This window comes from Dendrobates tinctorius, unplaced genomic scaffold, assembly GCF_039654945.1.
Source record: "Dendrobates tinctorius isolate UK_male_01 unplaced genomic scaffold, ASM3965494v1 ptg000186l, whole genome shotgun sequence".
NCBI classification, from domain to species: Eukaryota; Metazoa; Chordata; class Amphibia; order Anura; family Dendrobatidae; genus Dendrobates; species Dendrobates tinctorius.
In genome coordinates, this window is record NW_027361853.1 from 2,073,605 (window position 1) to 2,093,696 (window position 20,092).

Sequence of the window (20,092 nt, forward strand, 5' to 3'; positions counted from 1 at the left end):
GTAGAAAGGCAAAATGAGCAATTGTAAGTACACAGTGCTATATAATATGATGACTGCAATATATTAATAGGATAAATACTTTGATGAGAGGACAAGTGCTTCATTAACAGCGAATCCACTTGTGAGGTTGTTCTGAAGCCTGAACCATCTTCTAAGGTTATTTATGACCATATCAAGGTACAGCTTTGATATGGTTATACATCAGCTTAGAGGAAGAGAGATTAGGACTGAAAACTCTGTTTAAGAAGAAGGTCACTGGCGAATTCATTGTTGATTCAGTCTGCAACCTGCTATGTACTGGAGGCTGTTCTGTATGTGCGAAATGGTACACAATTTTATAATAAAGCCTATTTAAAAAATGCACTTGCTGGTGGGGACCCCTGTAGGAACGGGTGCCCTAGGCAGCTGCCTGGTCTGCCTGCCACTAATGCCGGCCCTGGCTGGGTGCATAACAATCGAAAAAACATGTCCGTTGCGGAATAGCTGTAGGCCAGGGTCTTTCCACTTATAATGGAGATATTCAGAGAGGAACAATTCTTTACTTTATTTACATATTCCTTTGTGACTATCGCCACTGTACTTTTGATTCTTCTGAGAAGCACTGCCAATTAAGAGTCATTTTTTTTCCATTTTCTAAAGGTATTTATATCCTTTAGGTTGATGTAAATTGTTGTAAATAGTGTAGTAAAATATCCATTAACTTCAGCCAAATATTCTGCACTCATGTACACCTAACTATGAACAAAAAATGATAATATGGAGTGCCTGCACATGACCCTAATAACAACGACAGCCACATGACCTTTTAGGTGTACCCGCCAGAGAACTAATAACAGTGACATCAGGAGAATCACCACAATTGATGATGGTCATAAAGCTATAGTTATTATTGAATACAAAAAAAGTATATGATGGATGTTGTCTCGGGGTGAAAGAAAGTAACCTTTGTTATTGTGCTTTTTCTGCTGCTAAACACAAGTCCACAATCAGTACTTCTGTAATCTGGTGGCACAAACACTGCACAATCTCTCCTTGTTAACACCCTACCAAAAACTTAATGTTGCAGTGGGTCACCCTCCCAGGGCCGTGGGGTACTCGGTACCGGGCCGGTGTCAGCGGGACGTGTCACAGCAGCGGTGACCCCGGTCCGTGGCCCTGGGTGCCCAATTAATAGGGGAAGTTAAATGGTGGTGGAATGTAGTTAAATTAATAGTTCATGACGCCACCTGTGGTGTTCGGCAAGTGAGGTGTTAAGCCGACGCTGCTTGCAGATCCTCTGGGGCTGGTGGTGTGTTGCAGCCAAGATGGTGAAGCTCCCCACAGGTGAAGCTGTAGCCCCAGGGCAGTGTAGATGTGGAATTAGAGGAGAGGCACAAGCAGTGTAGAAGCAGGTACCCAGATGTAGCGGTGCCGGGTGCGTTGACGCAAGAATGAATGGAGGACACCAGGGCTTGTAGTTCCAAAGCTTTACTCACAGTCTGTAGTATACACAGGTGCCTGCCTCCGTGCCATGTCCTCCGGGTCAGGGACTCAGTCAACCTCCAGGCAAGATGGAATGCTCCCTTCCAACACTCCACCAAAATGTGCCTTTCTGAACGTCTCCTCTATAGCGCCTTTAAGTGTGAAGTACTCCTAGTACTGAGTTACACTGGAGTGCCTCCTGACAGATGTTCCCAAGAACTCTACTTGTACGGCAGACAGCTGTAGCCTGCTTCGGGGACTCCTTACTCCTGAGTCCCGGCTCTCTATCCAAGTTGCTGTTGTGCCCCCAAGTCTTAGATGGGAGTAGTGCATTTACAGCCCACTACTCCACCGGTGTCTGCTGCAGAACCATTAGTGTCCATACAACCTCGGGGACCGGGCCCCGGCCTTGCGCTTAGAACTTCTAGGCAGGGTTCTTCCTCTAACCCACATCCTCTCTGTTCCCTTTTACTCCTTCATTCCGTACTAATCTCTCTCCTATGGAAGATCAGATTTAAGTTAAATGTCTTTCTCCTTCTTTCCTTTCCCGTGCCAACAGACCCTGGTCACTGAGGTCTGCTGCAGCACCTCCTTCCTCTATCCCTCTCCCAGGGATCTTCTCTCCTCACTCTTCTCTCTTTAACTGACCTGTAATTCTAAACCTTCCCGCTCTTTTATGTATTCTCAACTCCACCCGCCTCCCAGCACGTTTAGTGTTTCAAGCAGGGAGCCACCAAAGGTGCTCTGCTACACTCCAAGCAGGGAGCCGCAATGTGGCTTTGCTGAACTACTGTGTTGTGTGGGATGCAGATGTTGGAGCGTGGTCAGGAGCCTCCAACTTACCTGGATGGTGGGGCACCACACCTCAGGAGGAGGTGCAGTACCTCTGTGGTGACTGAGCCTCAGGGGCACCACATATCCCCCCGTTAAACACAGTACGTCTGTAGGCTGCAAGGCAAACAAAGTTGACAACACAGGAACATACAAAATTTTTGTAATGCTAAACAAACATTTCTTATACTAAACTTCCCAATGTGGGAGGCACTCATTCTTGAACGTTCCAAACAATTCTTAATTAACTATCTAAAATCTTAAGTCAAAAGTGCAATTTTCAATACAATATGTAATTCAAAGTGCTATTGTCTGTTACTTACTATCGCTTCAGTATTCTTCATCAACACATTTCTTTCCATCTTTAGTGCACATTTTCTCCTTTCTTTTAACTCTGAGTGACAACCGTGGTACCTGGTTCATCATCTACATTTTCAATTCTTTATTCAAATCTCTCATCTCTGTTTCAAAACATTCCTAATTCTATATAAAAGCCATTTCCTAGTTACCAATACTCTCATAAGACACATCATTGTCAAATACTTCACATTAAAACTTTCAACAATTCTTGTAAACGCTCGACACCGCTCCCAGCCGGGATCTCTTGCAGTGTCCTTTGATTGGAGTCATACTCCAGATGAGGTAGACCTTATCTTCGCAAAGTGTCTATGTAAAACCAAGAGCAGGCACCTAAAGAGGTGCAAACTATTTACAATTGCAGTTCTGGACCATTCAGCGTTCATGATCTCTGTAGTTCAAGTATAAAGGCTGCCAACAAAACAGGGCAACACTGGAAAAAAAACCAAAACTAAAATATAATAGAAAACAAAGCACAACTGTGCAAATACCCTCCTGGGTAACGAGATTTACTAATGGTTGTTGTTCCCTCCTGGGGTTCTGGAAGCTGATGACTGGGAACTGCTACCAGATGAGATACTTTGGGTGTCTTCATTCTGCTGCTGGTTGCTTGCCAAGTGACAGGGTTGTGTCAGCTGATGTGATTGCCACCTAGGGTCTTGTAGCTGTGGTAAAGGGAACCCATGATGCATATCGATACCCATCAACTGTTCCTCATCGACGGGTGGTTCCTCTGCTTTGGTGCGTGGCCTAGCACCGAAGGATGCCGCAGCTTGTTGGCGCTGATAGGTGACTACATGGGGACTCAGCAGCCAAGGGATCCCGAGGTCACTATCCCAAAGCGACCTGGACTCCTCCAATCCCCGAAGATGCCGAATCATGCGCGCCTGTTCCAGCCGTACCCTTCTCAGTAAGAACCTCTTCCACCTCCCCATTTCCGACAGTCTAGTGCCTCCAGCTGACTCTTCCAACTGCCCCATTTCGAGTTCCCGCAAGCCCAGCCTCTGACAACGTGAATTTGGGGGGCAACCCATTAGGAGGGCCGGGGTATATACCTGGTGCCTCCCGGCGGTGCGGTCTCTGCTCCGGTGCAGGCATAGTGGCAGTGGATGCTGCTCGGTGGGACACCGGGGATGGCGGTGGGTCCACAGGGGTCTCTGGTGGGACCTGCGCAGCCGCGTCAGGTCCGGGCGGAAGCTCCTCTTCCCCCGCTTCGGCTCCCGGGCCTCATACAATTCTTCCTGTGGCGGCAGCGAAGGGGCTCCGGATGCTGCCGGTGGTGTGATGGCGGCGGCAGGCTCCACGGAATCTGCATGGGGAAGCTCCGGTGCAGCAGCGGCGGTTACCACAGGTGTAGGCCCCTCCCAGGCGTGCTGCCAGTTCAGCCTCCACAAGGCCTCCTGCCTCAGTCACAAACATTGGGTCAGCCGGGCAATCTCCTCCTCCAGCTGCCATCGATTCATATTAGAAGCAGGGTCCGAGCCTTCAGCCATGGCGCCGGGGAGATCCGCTTCCCCGCGCTCCGCAGGCCTCCTTCCCTCTTCTTCCATCATGGCGTTCTGGCGTTCTTCTTCCTGCCTCGGCCCCTTTCCCGCCACTGGCTTCTGCCCCTCCTTCTTGGGGCGGCGTCTTCTTCCAGCGCCTCCATACCAAGCCAGAATATGAACCCCTCGGGGGGTGGGCCATGTTGCTGTCACATAGTAATTCAGGCAGGGGAGGCCCAAGACTGTTCGCGGTCTTTTCCTAGGACCTCCCATATCGTCACGCCCTTCTTCTCCGTGCCAGCGACCATTTTTAATGTTCATTTTACAGTCTATAAAATTGGGTCTTCTGCACATTCTCAAAAGTTCCAAGTTCAACAAATCTTAGGCACACAGAACCCGATGGCATCGGGTCTCGTCATCCTGTTCGTGACGCCAAGTTGGGTCGCCCTCCCAGGGCCGTGGGGTACTCGGTACCGGGCCGGTGTCAGCGGGATGTGTCACAGCAGCGGTGACCCCGGTCCGTGGCCCTGGGCACCCAATTAATATGGGAAGTTGAATGGTGGTGGAATGTAGTTAAATTAATAGTTCATGACGCCACCTGTGGTGTTCGGCAAGTGAGGTGTTAAGCCGACGCTGCTTGCAGATCCTCTGGGGCTGGTGGTGTGTTGCAGCCAAGATGGTGAAGCTCCCCACAGGTGAAGCTGTAGCCCCAGGGCAGTGTAGATGTGGAATTAGAGGAGAGGCACAAGCGATGTAGAAGCCGGTAGCCAGATGTAGCGGTGCCGGGTGCGTTGACGCAAGAATGAATGGAGGACACCAGGGCTTGTAGTTCACAGCTTTACTCACAGTCTGCAGTACACACGGGTGCCTGCCTCTTTGCCGTATCCTCCAGGTCAGGGACTGAGTCAACCTCCAGGCAAGATGGAATGCTCCCTTCCAACACTCTGCCAACATGTGCCTTTCTGAACGTCTCCTCTATAGCGCCTTTAAGTGTGAAGTACTCCTAGTACTGAGTTACACTGGAGTGCCTCCTGACAGATGTTCCCAAGAACACTACTTGTACGGCAGACAGCTGTAGCCTGCTTCGGGGACTCCTTACTCATGAGTCCCGGCTCTCTATCCAAGTTGCTGTTGTGCCCCCAAGTCTTAGATGGGAGTAGTGCATTTACAGCCCACTACTCCACCGGTGTCTGCTGCAGAACCATTAGTGTCCATACAACCTCGGGGACCGGGCCCCGGCCTTGCGCTTAGAATTTCTAGGCAGGGTTTTTCCTCTAACCTACGTCCTCTCTGTTCCCTTTTACGCCTTCGTTCTGTACTAATCTCTCCTATAGAAGATCAGGTTTCAGTTCAATGTCTTTCTCCTTCTTTCCTTTCCCGTGCCAGCAGACCCATGTCATTGAGGTCTGCTGCAGCACCTCCTTCCTCCATCCCTCTCCCAGGGATCTTCTCTCCTCACTTTTCTCTCTCTGACTGACCTGTAATTCTAAACATTCCCGCTCTTTTATGTATTCTCAACTCCACCCGCCTCCCAGCACGTTTAGTGTTCCAAGCACGGAACCACCAAAGGTCCTCTGCTACACTTCAAGCAGGGAGCCACAATGTGGCTTTGCTGAACTACTGTGTTGTGTGGGATGCAGATGTTGGGGCGTGGTCAGGAGCCTCCAACTTACCTGGATGGTGGGGCACCACACCTCAGGAGGAGGTGGAGTACCTCTGTGGCGACTGAGCCTCAGGGGCACCACAGTAGCAGGTGCCAATAAAAAATTCAAATGTGTATTTTCTGGCACTTGTTACCATCGATTCAACACCCATTGGATATGGATCGTTGATTTCTAAATGGTAATTTGATGAACTCAAGGTGCTTTCTTACTCTAGCTCTTAATAAAAATTCCTTATCAATATTGGAATCTACAGTTAATTGTGAGATACATATTTTATTTTTTACTTAATAACGGATTTTGGCACTTTTCAAAATTTTATGTTTGCTTACATTTTTCTTAATTTATATTCTGCCTTGCAGCTGACCAAATGATGGAGAGAGTCAGCATTGATAAGATTCGCTTCTTTAGGGTGGAACAGACCTATGCTGTGAAGTCCGGAAAATGGTATTTTGAGTTTGAGGTGGTGACCGGAGGCGAAATGCGTGTAGGCTGGGCCAGACCCTGCTGCAGACCAGATATCGAACTTGGAGCAGACGATCGAGCATTTGTATTTGAAGGAAGCAGAGTAAGTGACCTCACTGTTCAGCACACTGTACAACATGTGATATTCCCTTTAAGCTACTAAGTTAATACTGAGGTTTACATCACATAATACCCAAAATCAAGAGGTTTTAACTTATACAGTGATAGTTTATCTATTGCTAGTGTAATCTTCCCCAAAAAAGAACAATTACCAAAAAAAAACTCCTTTTACCTTAAAGAAACTTTGTGCATGAAGATGTGTAAATTATTCTATTTTCCAGCCAAGGGGCAATATTGTCTGCCCTGTACCCAAGTGTCTTGAGGATAAAAAAAGTCTTTAGTATTAGAAAAATGTGAGGAGGGTAAAAAGTTATAAATTATGCATATATCATAGAAGACAACTAGTATTATACTTTTGACAGGGACACTGTTGGAACATGGGAAGCTCATTCTTTGGTCGAAACTGGCAGCCCGGAGATGTGGTGGGATCCATGATTAATTTGGAAGACAAATCAATGATTTTCACTTTAAATGGAGAACTTCTCATCACTAATCAAGGATCAGAGCTGGCATTTGCTGACTTTGAAATCGAGAATGGTAAGTATGACTAAAAGACTCTTTTGGATATTGTAAGCACTTACACTCCAATGTCATAGGTAGCAATGAACTTATCAGTGTGGTTTTGGAGTGTGGGTAGAAATTGCCACTTAAACTTGACGAAAATATAAAGCCTTCACGCAGATTATTTTGAACACAGAATGACGCAATTGATTGTAAAAGCTATTTGGTTTGGCAGCCTCTTCTCCAATTCCTGCTTCATAATAAATAAATTACTATCTGCAGAGAAACAATTACATTGGCATAACAATGGTATAGCCATAAGTGTGCCAACAATGCAGGATGCCCCTCTAGTAAAGGAGAATTGGAGCTGAGAGCAGTGTGTGATCTGTGTGCATCATAGAGAGATATTGTAAATCAAAGAGAAGAAACTGGGTGATGGTCTAAAGGGAACCAGAGATGTAAATTAATGAAGAAAAAAGTTATAAAGCAGTAAACGTTATGCAAAACATATTTTTCCACTTCTTGAACCTGATGGCTAGCATTTCTAGTTATAAAGTAAGTCCGCTTTTGTAGTTGTTACACCTTTGGTTAAAAAGATATACTGAATGTTTAATGCTAATTCCAAGTGCGTGGAACCTAGTTATGTGCAGGTACTGCATTCTGGGAGAGATTTTCTAAAGAAGACCACATGTTCACCTTTTAATGCTTTTAAAGTAAAAAGAGAAGCCACTATGCAAATATTTGTTAAATATTTCCAACTATTCCAACTCCTATGCACACCTATCGCAGGGTACCGACAGGTTTCCATGACAGCTTGGAGGCCTTCTGATAGCCTCTATGTCTTCCATTGCATCATTATTATAAAGGCCTGCCTTTGGCTAGACTTCCCAAGAGACCAGTATTTATGCAGTAGATTACAATACTGTAGTTTTGCACGTTATTCTATAGGCAATCAAGAAACTATAAGGGGTTTAACAAAAAGCCATAAAAAATCTAAAGTTGTAAATCATCCTCTCTACCCAAAAGTAACCGGCTAAATCTAAAACATGTAAAAAATAAAGTAGCTGATATGACTGCATGTGTAATAGTCCAAATTAATAAACATATAAAATAATTTTCCCATGCGGTTTACACCAATACAGGAGAAAAATCGAACTTACAAAATCTTTTTTTTTTCTACTTAACATCACTAAAAAGTATAATCATTAAGTCGAATGGATACCAAAAGGGTATCAATAAAAACTACAGCAGCCCAGCAAGAAAACAAGCCCATACAGTGGCATATAAAAGTTGGGGCACCCATGGTCAAAATTACTATTATTGTGAACAGTTAACCCCTTCCCGAAGGTTGGGAAGTGTTTCCCGACCTTGGACATTCTAGGTACATCATGGCAATTGCGGCCAGATGATCAGCTGATATCTCAGCTGATACCCAGCTTTCACTGTCTGGAGCGGTGCCCACACTGCTTCCAGCAGTTTAACTCCCTAAATGCTGTGATCAATATCAATGTCATCATTTTGAAAGCAGGCAGAGGGTAGGAGCCCCCTCTGCCGTCTGATCGGCGCCCTCGCGGCATCCCGATGGTAGACATGGTGATGCAATGTCATCATGACGACATCTGGGTCACCTGACTATGGCAAGCCCCTTAGACTATGAGCAGAACATGGTCTAAGGGGCTTGTGTCAGGGCAGCACTGACAGTTATAAACCATTACAATAACAACGATGAGGCTGCTGAACGTCAAAGCCATATAAATCTCTGAAATACGTGATTCAGACAAAACCCCCGACGAAAGATTTCCTATAATGAGGCAGATGTAGGCACTGTGGACGCCGTCTGGCCTATGATCCAGCACTGTTCATCTTTTTAGGCGTGCATAAAAGTGAATGGTGTCCACCATAGTTTTATGCACGTATAAATAGAAGGACACCTCTGAACAAAGGTCACCTTGCTAGAGAAAAAAACAATTTCTCCACTAAATAAAAAATAAATAAAAATCTGTCTCAAAATGGTCTGTCTATGCCTGTGCAGTAGCATCTATAAGCGATCCGATAGATGATACTTCACAGGCACCGGCGCCGCCATCTTGGAGGAGACAATTTTTTTTCTCTAGCAAGATGGCGCTCCTGGCACCTGCACAGTAGCATCTATAGGATCTCTGATAGATGCTACTGCACAGGCATGGACATCACCATTTTGAGACAGATTTTTTTTATGAATTTATGTATAGCATCAAATAAAAAAATTAAATGCACATTACAAATGCTGCAGCGCAGACCTGCTGAAGGTGATTTTTTTATATATATATATAATATTCATTATGTAAAATAGGAGGCAGGTCAGTGAGGGATCAGTGACCTATCAGAAACCATACCAATGAATACTTAAGCAGAGCACCACATAAAGACCCCCCCACAGCCCGACCAGATGCACAAGCATATAATTAACTCAAAACTGAAAATAAGGATTAAACAACAACTGCAAGATGGACTTCATCACCCAGGTATCATTGTAAAAGTGCCAACCTGACAACCTGAGCACAATCCTGATGACAGGTTCCCTTTAAATGGAACCTGACAGATGGTACATGATGCCCAAACCAAGGGCAGACATTGACTGCATGTGTTCAATTATATATCTAACTCTGAAACATGCGTACGTGTATAGGGAGTGACCTGTCAGTCACTGGTAGGTAGGGAGAAGCCACAGGTGATCCGCCAGTCTGACTAGTCTCCCATGTGGCTCAGCCCCCGGTGGCTATAAACTATGTTTTTCTCTGAAACGTTGCAGAGTTTATAAATAAAGACTTCCCATTTGTAAAATATCCTGAAAGTCATATATATCGCTCCTGAGTAAACTGCTAGATGCAAAAGTGTTATTTTCACTAAAAGGTTGAAACAAAAGCGCAATAGGGTCTTATCCGGGTAAAATGTTCAAATACTGAAAGTATTAGACTCACCTTCTCAAAGATAAAATAAAGCCTGTATAGTAAGTCAGCCTGCTGCACGTCCAACGGTCCACAGCGGAACCGTACCACAATTCAATAAGGAATAAATTCTTGGACTTTGAGTGCGCCCGTCAGGGTTCTTTCACGGCTGCTTCATTCACGCTGCAGACATCCATATCCCTCCAGGGAACTCTCAGGCTCTGGCAGCTATTACACAGCGACCACACGTGCTGTTAGGAAGACAGACGTCTCTTTGCACAAGACCTTCCAAACTGGACCAATCAGGTCCCAGCATTCACCCCCTGGGGTGAATGCTGGGACCTGATTGGTCCAGTTTGGAAGGTCTTGTGCAAAGAGACGTCTGTCTTCCTAACAGCACGTGTGGTCGCTGTGTAATAGCTGCCAGAGCCTGAGAGTTCCCTGGAGGGATATGGATGTCTGCAGCGTGAATGAAGCAGCCGTGAAAGAACCCTGACGGGCGCACTCAAAGTCCAAGAATTTATTCCTTATTGAGATGCAAAAGTGTATAATATGCAACAAGAAAGAGGATATAACAGTTAAAAAGATCCATCAACTGTCTAAGTCATTTCAAGTATTTGTGGTCTCAAACGTCATGAAAGTACTTGCTTCTTCACTTGTGCCAGGTTTGACATTACTTTTGTCTGCCAATTAAATTCTATTAATTAGTCATCTGTTAACGATTTGTGGTATACATTCACATATTGTCAGATACATTTGCAATTGTTTTGTGTTTGCAGTGCTGCATTTCATCAGAAGCCAGTAGATTAATTACTGCTGAGAAGGATGAAAGTGTACATTGTTGGACAATATTGTGCTTTTTAATGGATATCTCTAATACTAATTCATCCTTGGCGACCAGCAATTTCCCATAATGACTCACATCTTGGCATTAACGACTCACAATAAATTAGCTTTATTTGGCATTCAAGTACTTTAAGCTTTTGTTTTATTTTTTTACTTTGTAAATTGGTTCAAATAGCCCACAGATAGGCACATTGTATAGCAGAAAATAGTAGAGTAATTATCACCATGATGTGTCACGATGACCCGTCCTGTGTGACGCAACCCGCAGGCCGGTAACTAAAACAACAAGACGCGGCACGTGATACTGTCCTGTGTGACACGGCCTGCAGGCCAGTAACTAAAACAACAAGACACTGGGAAAGGGGAAACAGTTACAACGGTGGGCCCTGCGATAAGGAAAGGGGACGTGGAGACCTCCTGCACTCCCCTGAGTCAGTGTCCCTAACGCTCCTAACGTTCCCTATGCCGGTTCCGCACCAGGCGCCGATCAGGAACCTGTCGCCCTGGCACACCCTACACCTATCCCTTGCTAGGGAGCTGGGTGGCGCAGGCACTGGCCCCACCGCTGTACTAATACACACTAAGGAAAAACACAAACAGGGTAACACCACTTAGCTTTACTCTGTTGCTCTTGCTCCTGGCAACAGAGTCCACCACCAGAATGCAGCTCTCCTCCTGTATCGCTGCCACCAAGCTCTGTCAGAGCTACAAGGAAATCCCCTATGACTTCTTCTACACCAGGGCTAAGACAGTGCTGCAAGGAACGCTCTCCAGCTCCTTCCTCCACCAAGGATGGTTGAAATGAACACTATCACCAACACTGATTGCAACACCTGTGACTCTTTTATAGCAGAGCCAGCAATCACACCTGCATTATAATCATGTGCACTTAACTAAAGAAACCAGAGTGCAATGACGCTCACCACCACCGGGGGCAAACTTAGAACAAACGACACCACAGTGCAATAATCCTAATAGCCACCGGGGGCAAAAACCAAACTTAAGCACAGCTTAAGAAAAAGAAAGGTTAACTGTGCTTTTTATCAGTCCTGATCCAGCATGGATCATGAAATGATGTTGACATGATTGTATTTTATTATTTGACATTGTGTAATATCCTCACAAATTTTGGTAAATTTCTGATATATATTCAACCAGTGGGAAATCACATTTTCGGTAGGACCTTGTGTTGCATTTTAAATAAGCTGAACTTAAAGTCTTGGAAACAGATTTTTATAAATCTTACCTGGAGAGCTTGCCATCTGTCCACTCCTTATTTCACCCAGAGTTTATTTCCTGTACATGTGTTCTGCAGGTTTTGTCCCGGTCTGCTCCCTTGGGTTGTCTCAGACCGGTCGCATGAATTTTGGTAAAGATGCCAGCACTTTCAAATACTACACAATGTGTGGCCTACAGGAGGGCTTCCAACCGTTTGCTGTGAACATGAACAGAGATGTAGCCATGTGGTTCAGCAAGCGCTTACCAACCTTTGTCAACGTGCCAAAAGATCATCCTCACATTGAGGTAGATATCCCTTCTCATTTATGTAATACATAACCTTTACTTAATATTCATTTCCAGAGCCATTTTTTTTTAATCTGCTTCTTACACCTCTACCTTCCAAACGTGTCAACAAAATGTGTTTCCAACAATCTTTATCGGGTTATTCCAAAATCCTATATAAAAATGTTTCCATCCATTATAATGCTGGCGAACTATGATTTGCTGATTAAAAGTCTGGAAAAAAATGACTAAACCCAAATAGACAATTTAAAGGAATTGTCACACTATTTCAACTTATCCAGTGCCACAGCCCATAACTGCTGCGAATAGAGGAGTGGCAATGGGCGTTTCGGTAAAAGTCAAGCAGGCATGTGGCTATGCCCTAAACATCTGAACTATATCATTGTCATTAACCCCTCTGTATTATAAAGTATTGTCTGTTTTCCTTACAAAATGTTTTAACATTTACTTTGTAACGTTTAGGTGACAAGGAAAGATGGAACTGTAGAAGCCCCTCCATGCTTAAAGGTTACGCACAAAACCTTTGGCACCCAGAATAGCAATGAAGATATGATATACTGCAGGCTGAGTATGCCTGTGGAGTTCCACTCTGCCTTCAGCAATGAAGAGAACTTCCAGAAGAGGTATTTTGTTTTATCGCCCATACGTCAAAATTAACTATGACTTCACCAATTACAAGAAAAAAAAACTCTGCTTAACATATGTTGTCCATATTCTTGGCAAGGCATGGCAGGTGTTTTACAGTTCTTAATACCATCTATAGGATTACTAACACCAGATTAAAAAAATAAATAAATAAATAAAATATCATCCTAAAGGGGTCCTCTGAGGATACATCTATAAAGCTCAATAAACATAACAAGGCCTGAACTGGTTCCCTAGTTGTGTGTGCATGACAGGAGACAAAGAGTTTAGCGTAGGTAATGTCTTTAAAAATGGGATATATACCGGTAGATACTTTTGCAACATATACAAGACTAGATCATGTCCTCGTCTGTTAATTATGTTTATGTTATGAACGATTTAGGTGAGAACTAAACATCATTTATTCCTAGAGGACTTATAAAGACTATATACACTGATGTGATATGTATTTGTATGGACTATAAAGCTAGAGGCTTTCATGAGTGAACTTATATGATGTTACAGGGCAAAAGTATTCATGTTGTTTTGAAAGACCTCTTTAAATTTTATTTAGGTATTTTGTGTTCATGAGTGGAAGCCCAAAGGTCTCTGTCCTTCATGGATCCAGATTGTCTGTGCTTACATGTACAGGGTATTTACTTTGATGAGATCTGTGTAATGCTTCACTTTCCCTGTTGTGGGGCTGCAGATAAACTGAACACAATGACCCTGATGCAACAATTTCTCCCCAGAATTCTGGTTTCAATTTCTTTGAAAAGTCACAAAATTTTGATGCAACTCAGAGTTGTGCAAAAACTGTGCCATTTTCAGGTCTGTTTTTCTCCGCTCCGTAAAAATGTACAGACCATGGACTTGACAGAGGTGCTGAGAAGGTGTAATGTCATGGCTAGGCTACTTTAGAACAAGATGTGGCATTCATTACACCAGAAATCTTACTCCAGTTATTCAAACGTTACTCATCAGACGCATCTGACTCACAAAGAGGTGTGCATCTCTTCATGAATCAGGAGCGTCTGACTCCTCCACACCCTATCATCAAGGCTGGCGAGAAAATCTTGATAAATTTACATTTAATGTTAAAGTTAAAAAATAAATCTTTTCTTTTTCTTTTTTATAAAATTCCAACTTTTTTTCTGCTTTGATTTTAGAAATGCTCTTCAAGAAGGATCTCACACGACATCAGTAAGTCATGGTTTTTGGTTATTAATTTTACAGAGGTTTATTATGCCTCTTGAGAACAATATGCACATTTTAAATCTCTAAACATAAATATTTATTCATATAACCATTAGCCATTCTGGTATTTTTCATCAGAAGACTAAAATTGTCCACAGCACTATTCTTTCCTTAAGGGATACTGGAATATCCTTCAATATTATTAAAAGGAACCTGTCACCTGTCACCTGTTTTGGCCGCTATAAGATGCGGCCTCTGCCTTTCAGGACTTATCTACAGCATTCTATAATGCTGTAGATAAGCCCCTGATCTGACCTGCAAGTGAAGAAAAATAAGTTTTATACTCATCCAGGAGGGTGGTCCGATCCGATGGGTGTCGCAGGTCTGGGTCTGGCGCCTCCCATCTTGCGATGCCGCCCTCCTGCTTCTTTGCTTCTTCATCGCTCCCGGCATCGCACTTCTGTGCAGGTGTAATTCTCTGCTCTGTTGAGGGCAGAGCAAAGTACTGCAGTGCGCAGGCGCTGGGCATCACTGACCTTTCCCGGCGCCTGCGCACTGCAGTACTTTGCTCTGCTCTCAACAGGGCAGATAAGTACACCTGTGCAGTAGCACGATGTTGGGGAGCGATGAAGCAAGCAGGAGGGCGGCATCGCAAGAAGATGAGAGGCGCCGGACCCGGACCTGCGACACCCATCGGACCGGACCACCCCCGGGTGAGTATATTAAAACTTATTTTTCTTATCTTTCAGATCGGGGGCTTATCTACAGCATTACAGAATGCTGTAGATAAGCCCTGAAAGGCAGTGGCCGCATCTTATAGCGGCCAAAACAGGTGACAGGTGACAGCTTCGCTTTAAAGTTGAGGGGCGAAATTAAAAAAAATATTCAGCTCTGCAGCCTTTATTACATTGTGTGTCCGGTTGAGCAAAAAACATTTTGTGAAAGGTCTTGTCACGTGCCCCGTCCTGTGTGACACAGCCAGCAGGCCGGTAACTGAAACAACAGGACGTGGCACGTATAATTGTCCAGTGTGACGGGGCCAGCAGGCCGGTAACTAATGCAACAAGGCAAAGGGGATAGGGAAACATTTACAACGGAAGGCCCTGCAATAGGGAACGGGGGACATGGAGACCTCCTGCACTCCCCTGAGTCAGTGTCCCTAACGCTCCTAACGTTCCCTATGCCGGTTCCGCACTGGGCGCCGCTCAGGAACCTATAGCCCTGGCACACCCTACACCTATCCCTTGCTAGGGAGCTGGGTGGCGCAGGCACTGGCCCCACCGCTGCACTAACACCAACATGAGGAAAAGTGACAAACAGGGAAACACTTAGCTTTGCTCTGATGCACTTGCTCCTGGCAACAGAGACCAACACCTGAGTGCATCTTCCTCCACTGTGTCCAACACCTGGGTGCAGCTTTACAGCAACAGCATTCAGCACTGAGTTCCACCTTGGAGCAACAGAGTCCAGCACCTGAGTGCAACTGTCCAGCAACCGAGTCCAGTAAACTGAGTGCACCTCTCAGTAACAGAGTCCAGCAAACTGAGTGCAGCTCTACACCATAGCTGCCACTCCACCAAGCTTTCCAGGAATTCTTCACTGACACCATAGCTGCCACTCCACCATGCTTTACACAAACTCCTCGCTGACACCATAGCTGCCACTCCAGGACTCTCTTCCAGCTCCCTCCAGCTCCCTCCTTCACCCAGGATGGTTGGAAAGCCCAACAATAATAATATCACCAATGTCAGTGAGCACTACTGACACACCTTTATAGAGCAAACACACCTGTTAGTGATTCCCCTGCAATTACTCTAACCACCACCGGGGGCAAACTATCTCTAAAAACACCAGTGCAATGACCATACTGGCCACCGGGGCAAAACTATCTCTAAGCACAAGTGCAATGACCATACTGGCCACCGGGGAACAAAACCAACCCTGAGCAAAACAGCTCACAGGAAAAAAAAGGTTACTTGTGCATTTAATCTGTCAGATCCACCCTGGATCATGACAGGTCTCCTTTAAATAACATACACATACCTACAGTAAATGTTATTAGATAATTTGAAGTAAAAATGGTGGTTCACCATAAATTAGGCATTTATGTTGGCTTAGGTTTGTCCTGTGATTGGCATTCCAATTCATGCCAAATGTGTTTGATGTGGCTAAGATTAAGGCTCTATGCTGTTTCTCTACACTACACTATGTCTTAATAGACATCCCTAGAACAGAAAGCAGCCTTACCCAAAGAGTTGCCGCAAAATTCGGACCATATAATTGGGTGAAATGTCTTTGTATGCTCGTGCGTCAACAATACACTTCACTGGAAACAAAGGGACTAACCCTAAACCTGAAATATAGCATTATGCCTTTATCATTTTTTCTATCAAATTTAACAATAGACTTCATGTATTCCATTGCACACAATTTTTTGAGCATCCACCACTCCCAGATTCATTTATTAGACTGCCCGATGGTTAAACTTTTTTTTATCATTTTCCAGAGCCTCTTGGCAGCATACTTTATCTTCCCACGGCACTTGGTATTACATTGCACTTGACCTTATTTTGGGCTGCTGCTCCTCGATCATGGACACCTATTTTTTAAATATCTGGAAACACGGTACTTGTGGTTTTGTCACTACAAAAGCGCAAAAGAAGCTAGGCAGTATTGGATTCAGGAGTTGCAGTTATATCCACGCCATATAACTTATGAAGGGCCAAAATGTTTCTTTCACTACTATATGGGAAGACCAAGTAACAATTGAGTCCCTTTTTAGAAATTTTGCATTGGATCTGATGAGCTTCAAGTTACAACACTGGCTGAATAGTTGTATATGCCTTCATTTCAGAATAATAACATTTAGTTAACTTGGACAGATGAATCAGGGAAAATATTTCCAAACTAACCTGTGGCAATGGTGGCATTCTTACTCATTGCAACTTTGAACTTCAGTACGACCCATAATGCTAACAGTGTTTCACTGTGGATACTGCTGTGAGCTTACAATTGGCAGGAACATCTGAACTCAATAAATATAAGATTTCTTGCCATGACAGTATAGGCTCTATATACGGCTGAGCCAATGGTGCCATACGCAGTTTATAGCTATTTGCCATTTTGCACGTGTACTTGCCAGCAGTTTCAAATTGAAAATACAGTTGGAGGAAGGCAATTAGCTGTAAACATGTAATACCTATGGCTCAGCCATGAAAGTGTAATAGCACCCTCAATGGTAAAATTACCTAGATGGGCAGTAATACGGGGAAGAGAATCTCATAACAAAGCAGATTTGCCAATAAAGGATATGATGAAAGTGGGTGTTTAAAGGGAACTTGTCATCCTGTTAACCTGTAGATATAAGGTTAATAGTTTTGCAATGCTCTTACCAACTTACTGAAAGTGCGGCTACCAGTAGAAAATGAACTTTTTTCCTCCCAGGAGCATCTGAATTTCACTCAGAAGTATGCACAGAGGAGTTTTAGTTACCACTCAGTAGACAGTGAACAGCGATTGTTGGGACATTCTTCAAAAATGTATTTTGTGTCATTGCATGTGTTATGCTTTTTTTTTTTTTCTTTCCAGTTGTATTACTACTCTGTCCGGATATTTGCTGGACAAGATCCATCCTCAGTGTGGGTAGGATGGGTGACTCCTGACTACCACTTCTATAGTGAAAATTTTGACTTAAGCAAAAATTGCACTGTGACTGTCACTTTAGGAGATGAAAGGGGCAGAGTACATGAAAGGTAAGATCTGGTTTTGTAGACAGTATGCTCTTGGACTAGTTTGTCTGCAGACTAAATGCTCCAAACATACAGTTCATCCTTGGTATTTAAAGAGTAAGAACACCTTTGTAACTTATTTTACATTTCTGTGCCTTTTTAATTGCAATCAGATTCATGGAAGTCAAGGTCCTGAGAAATTAACCATCACTCCAACCCCCTCCATTACCCAAGAGTTGTGCAGCTCAGGTGACAGGAGCGCCCAGCTGCTGCTTGCAGTATGTACCTAGAGTGGAATACCAATTCAAGAGAAAGTATAGGCATTGTAACCTATGCTTTCGGTTGAATCTGTACCCCTTTCTGTGTGCGCACTCAGGGAAGAGCTGTGCTCACTTGTTGCCTGAGCTGTGCACCTTTTGAGAGTGTTGAGTCATCAGTGGTTGTCTTAGGACTCCAGTTTGCTTGCAATTACAAGGGCACTCAAATATAAAAAGTTGAAAAATTTTAGTTATTCTATAAGTAATCGAAGCATACAAGATAGTTGTGTATTAGCAATTGAACCTCTGTTCAATTATCCTACGCTATTTTCTTCTTTTTTCCATACTTTCAGTGTTAAACGGAGCAATTGTTACATGGTGTGGGGAGGTGACCTCGCTACCGGCTCGCAAAGATCTAGCCGCAACAATGTAGATATTGATATTGGGTGCCTTGTTGATCTGGCCACAGGGCTGCTCTCATTTACAGCCAATGGAAAAGATCTGGGGACCTGCTACCAGGTACTTTTATCAAACTTTTTTTTCAGTCATATTGTTACAAAGTATCTAATCCACATTGTTTCAAGAACTGCTGCCCTGTCTGTATACTCTTTTGCATCCTCCCCTGGCCAGGAGCTGTGGTGTGATTAGACCATGTTCCTGCATGGTCAGACACAGATGTTACACAGTACATAGCATAGCACATTTATAAGATTATCCCAGCAAAGGAACATTTTTTTTAAACCCATCCAATTGTGTAACTTATGTTTATTCCTAGATCTGTTTATTATAAAATGAACTTTGTGGGAACAAGTCCTTTAACTATTATAACTTGTCAGGGCTCTATAGATTTACTGCAGCTATGTTTGCCATCACCACAAAATTGAAAACCTAGAGACACATTTGCTAGGGAGCTATTGCACCTCTTAGTTATAATGGGTTTCAGTAATCTAGATCTTGCTATAGTTAATGTTCATATCAAAAGTGACTGTTCTTCGACTGGCAATAGCTTCATCATTTTTTAAAGTGACAAAAGAATCCTTCAAGCATTTACACTTTGATGGATATAGCTTAGTTGTTATACCTCTAGAGTTTATGTACAAATGCATTATTTGGATCTGTGCAATGGCCAGGTCTGAACTGGCCCATTAGATTGCCAAAGGTTCTCATGTGGGCCTAGGTTATAATACATTAATTGATCCAAAGGCCAAAAGAAAATAATCCCACTTGAAGTTGGCATGGCTTAGCACTAGTTGATATTTTCAATTTCTTATTTGTTAATTTTGAAACTTATTAATGATCCTGCATGCACAATGATAGCAACAAAGTTTATGACACTATTTGTAAAGATCTGAGGTTATGGGTTGTAATAATCACCTAGGAAGGTTAACAATGCAACTATTTTTATTCTTTACGTCCATGGTCTTATAGCAATTCGGATAGATGGCCAAAATGCAATGTCCTCAGTACGCTAGTTCCACTGCCTCGTACCAGGTGATACACACTGTCTCCCAACTTTTGGTTATCCTACAGCTTTTGGTATCTCCAGCCGGCATAGTCTGCAGTCACAGCCTATGTTCCTCCAGACAATGGATATCACGACCATAGCACGTGTATCAAGCTCCAGCCGGTAATCACATATAGTACAGTCCCAACTGGGGTTCTCCAAACATCTTTGTGGGTTCACTGATGGGCAGAGGAGCAGACTTGTATTTCCCCAGAGGGAGCCATGGTTCCTTAGGCTGTTCCTGAAAAGGGTCTGTTTGCAGAAGGAGAGAGAAACTTTTTATATCCACATCTCCCATTCAGGACATTCTTCCACAGGATGGAAGGAGTGTGGGGGGAGGTGGTCCTTAAGGGTACGTGCCCATGATCAGGAATAATAGCATTTTGGATGCAGCGCATTTGCGCTGCCTTCAAAACCCTGGGTTATACAGTACAAGCACAGTAGATGGGATTTATAGAAATCCTATGCCCACGGTGCTTCTGTTTGACTCTGCGTAAACTGAACTGCAGTGCAGGTTTAAGAACCACAGCATGTAAATTTCAGTTGCAGGACCGCTACTCTTCACAACTGAAATTTCCACATTAAATATGTATTGGATGCTGTAA

At 43.8% G+C, this 20,092-nt stretch overlaps 1 protein-coding gene across 1 annotated transcript in view; it reads left to right on the forward strand.

The window, feature by feature from the left end:
• The window catches only part of RYR3 (ryanodine receptor 3), an 869,465-nt gene that overhangs the window by 481,088 nt on the left and 368,285 nt on the right, over positions 1-20,092 (forward strand). The window contains exons 27-33 of the mRNA XM_073552155.1: positions 6,157-6,362; positions 6,742-6,916; positions 11,969-12,177; positions 12,640-12,800; positions 13,971-14,004; positions 17,587-17,750; positions 18,337-18,502. Coding sequence (XP_073408256.1) covers positions 6,157-6,362; positions 6,742-6,916; positions 11,969-12,177; positions 12,640-12,800; positions 13,971-14,004; positions 17,587-17,750; positions 18,337-18,502 — 1,115 coding nt within the window. The remainder of the gene's footprint in view (positions 1-6,156; positions 6,363-6,741; positions 6,917-11,968; positions 12,178-12,639; positions 12,801-13,970; positions 14,005-17,586; positions 17,751-18,336; positions 18,503-20,092) is intronic.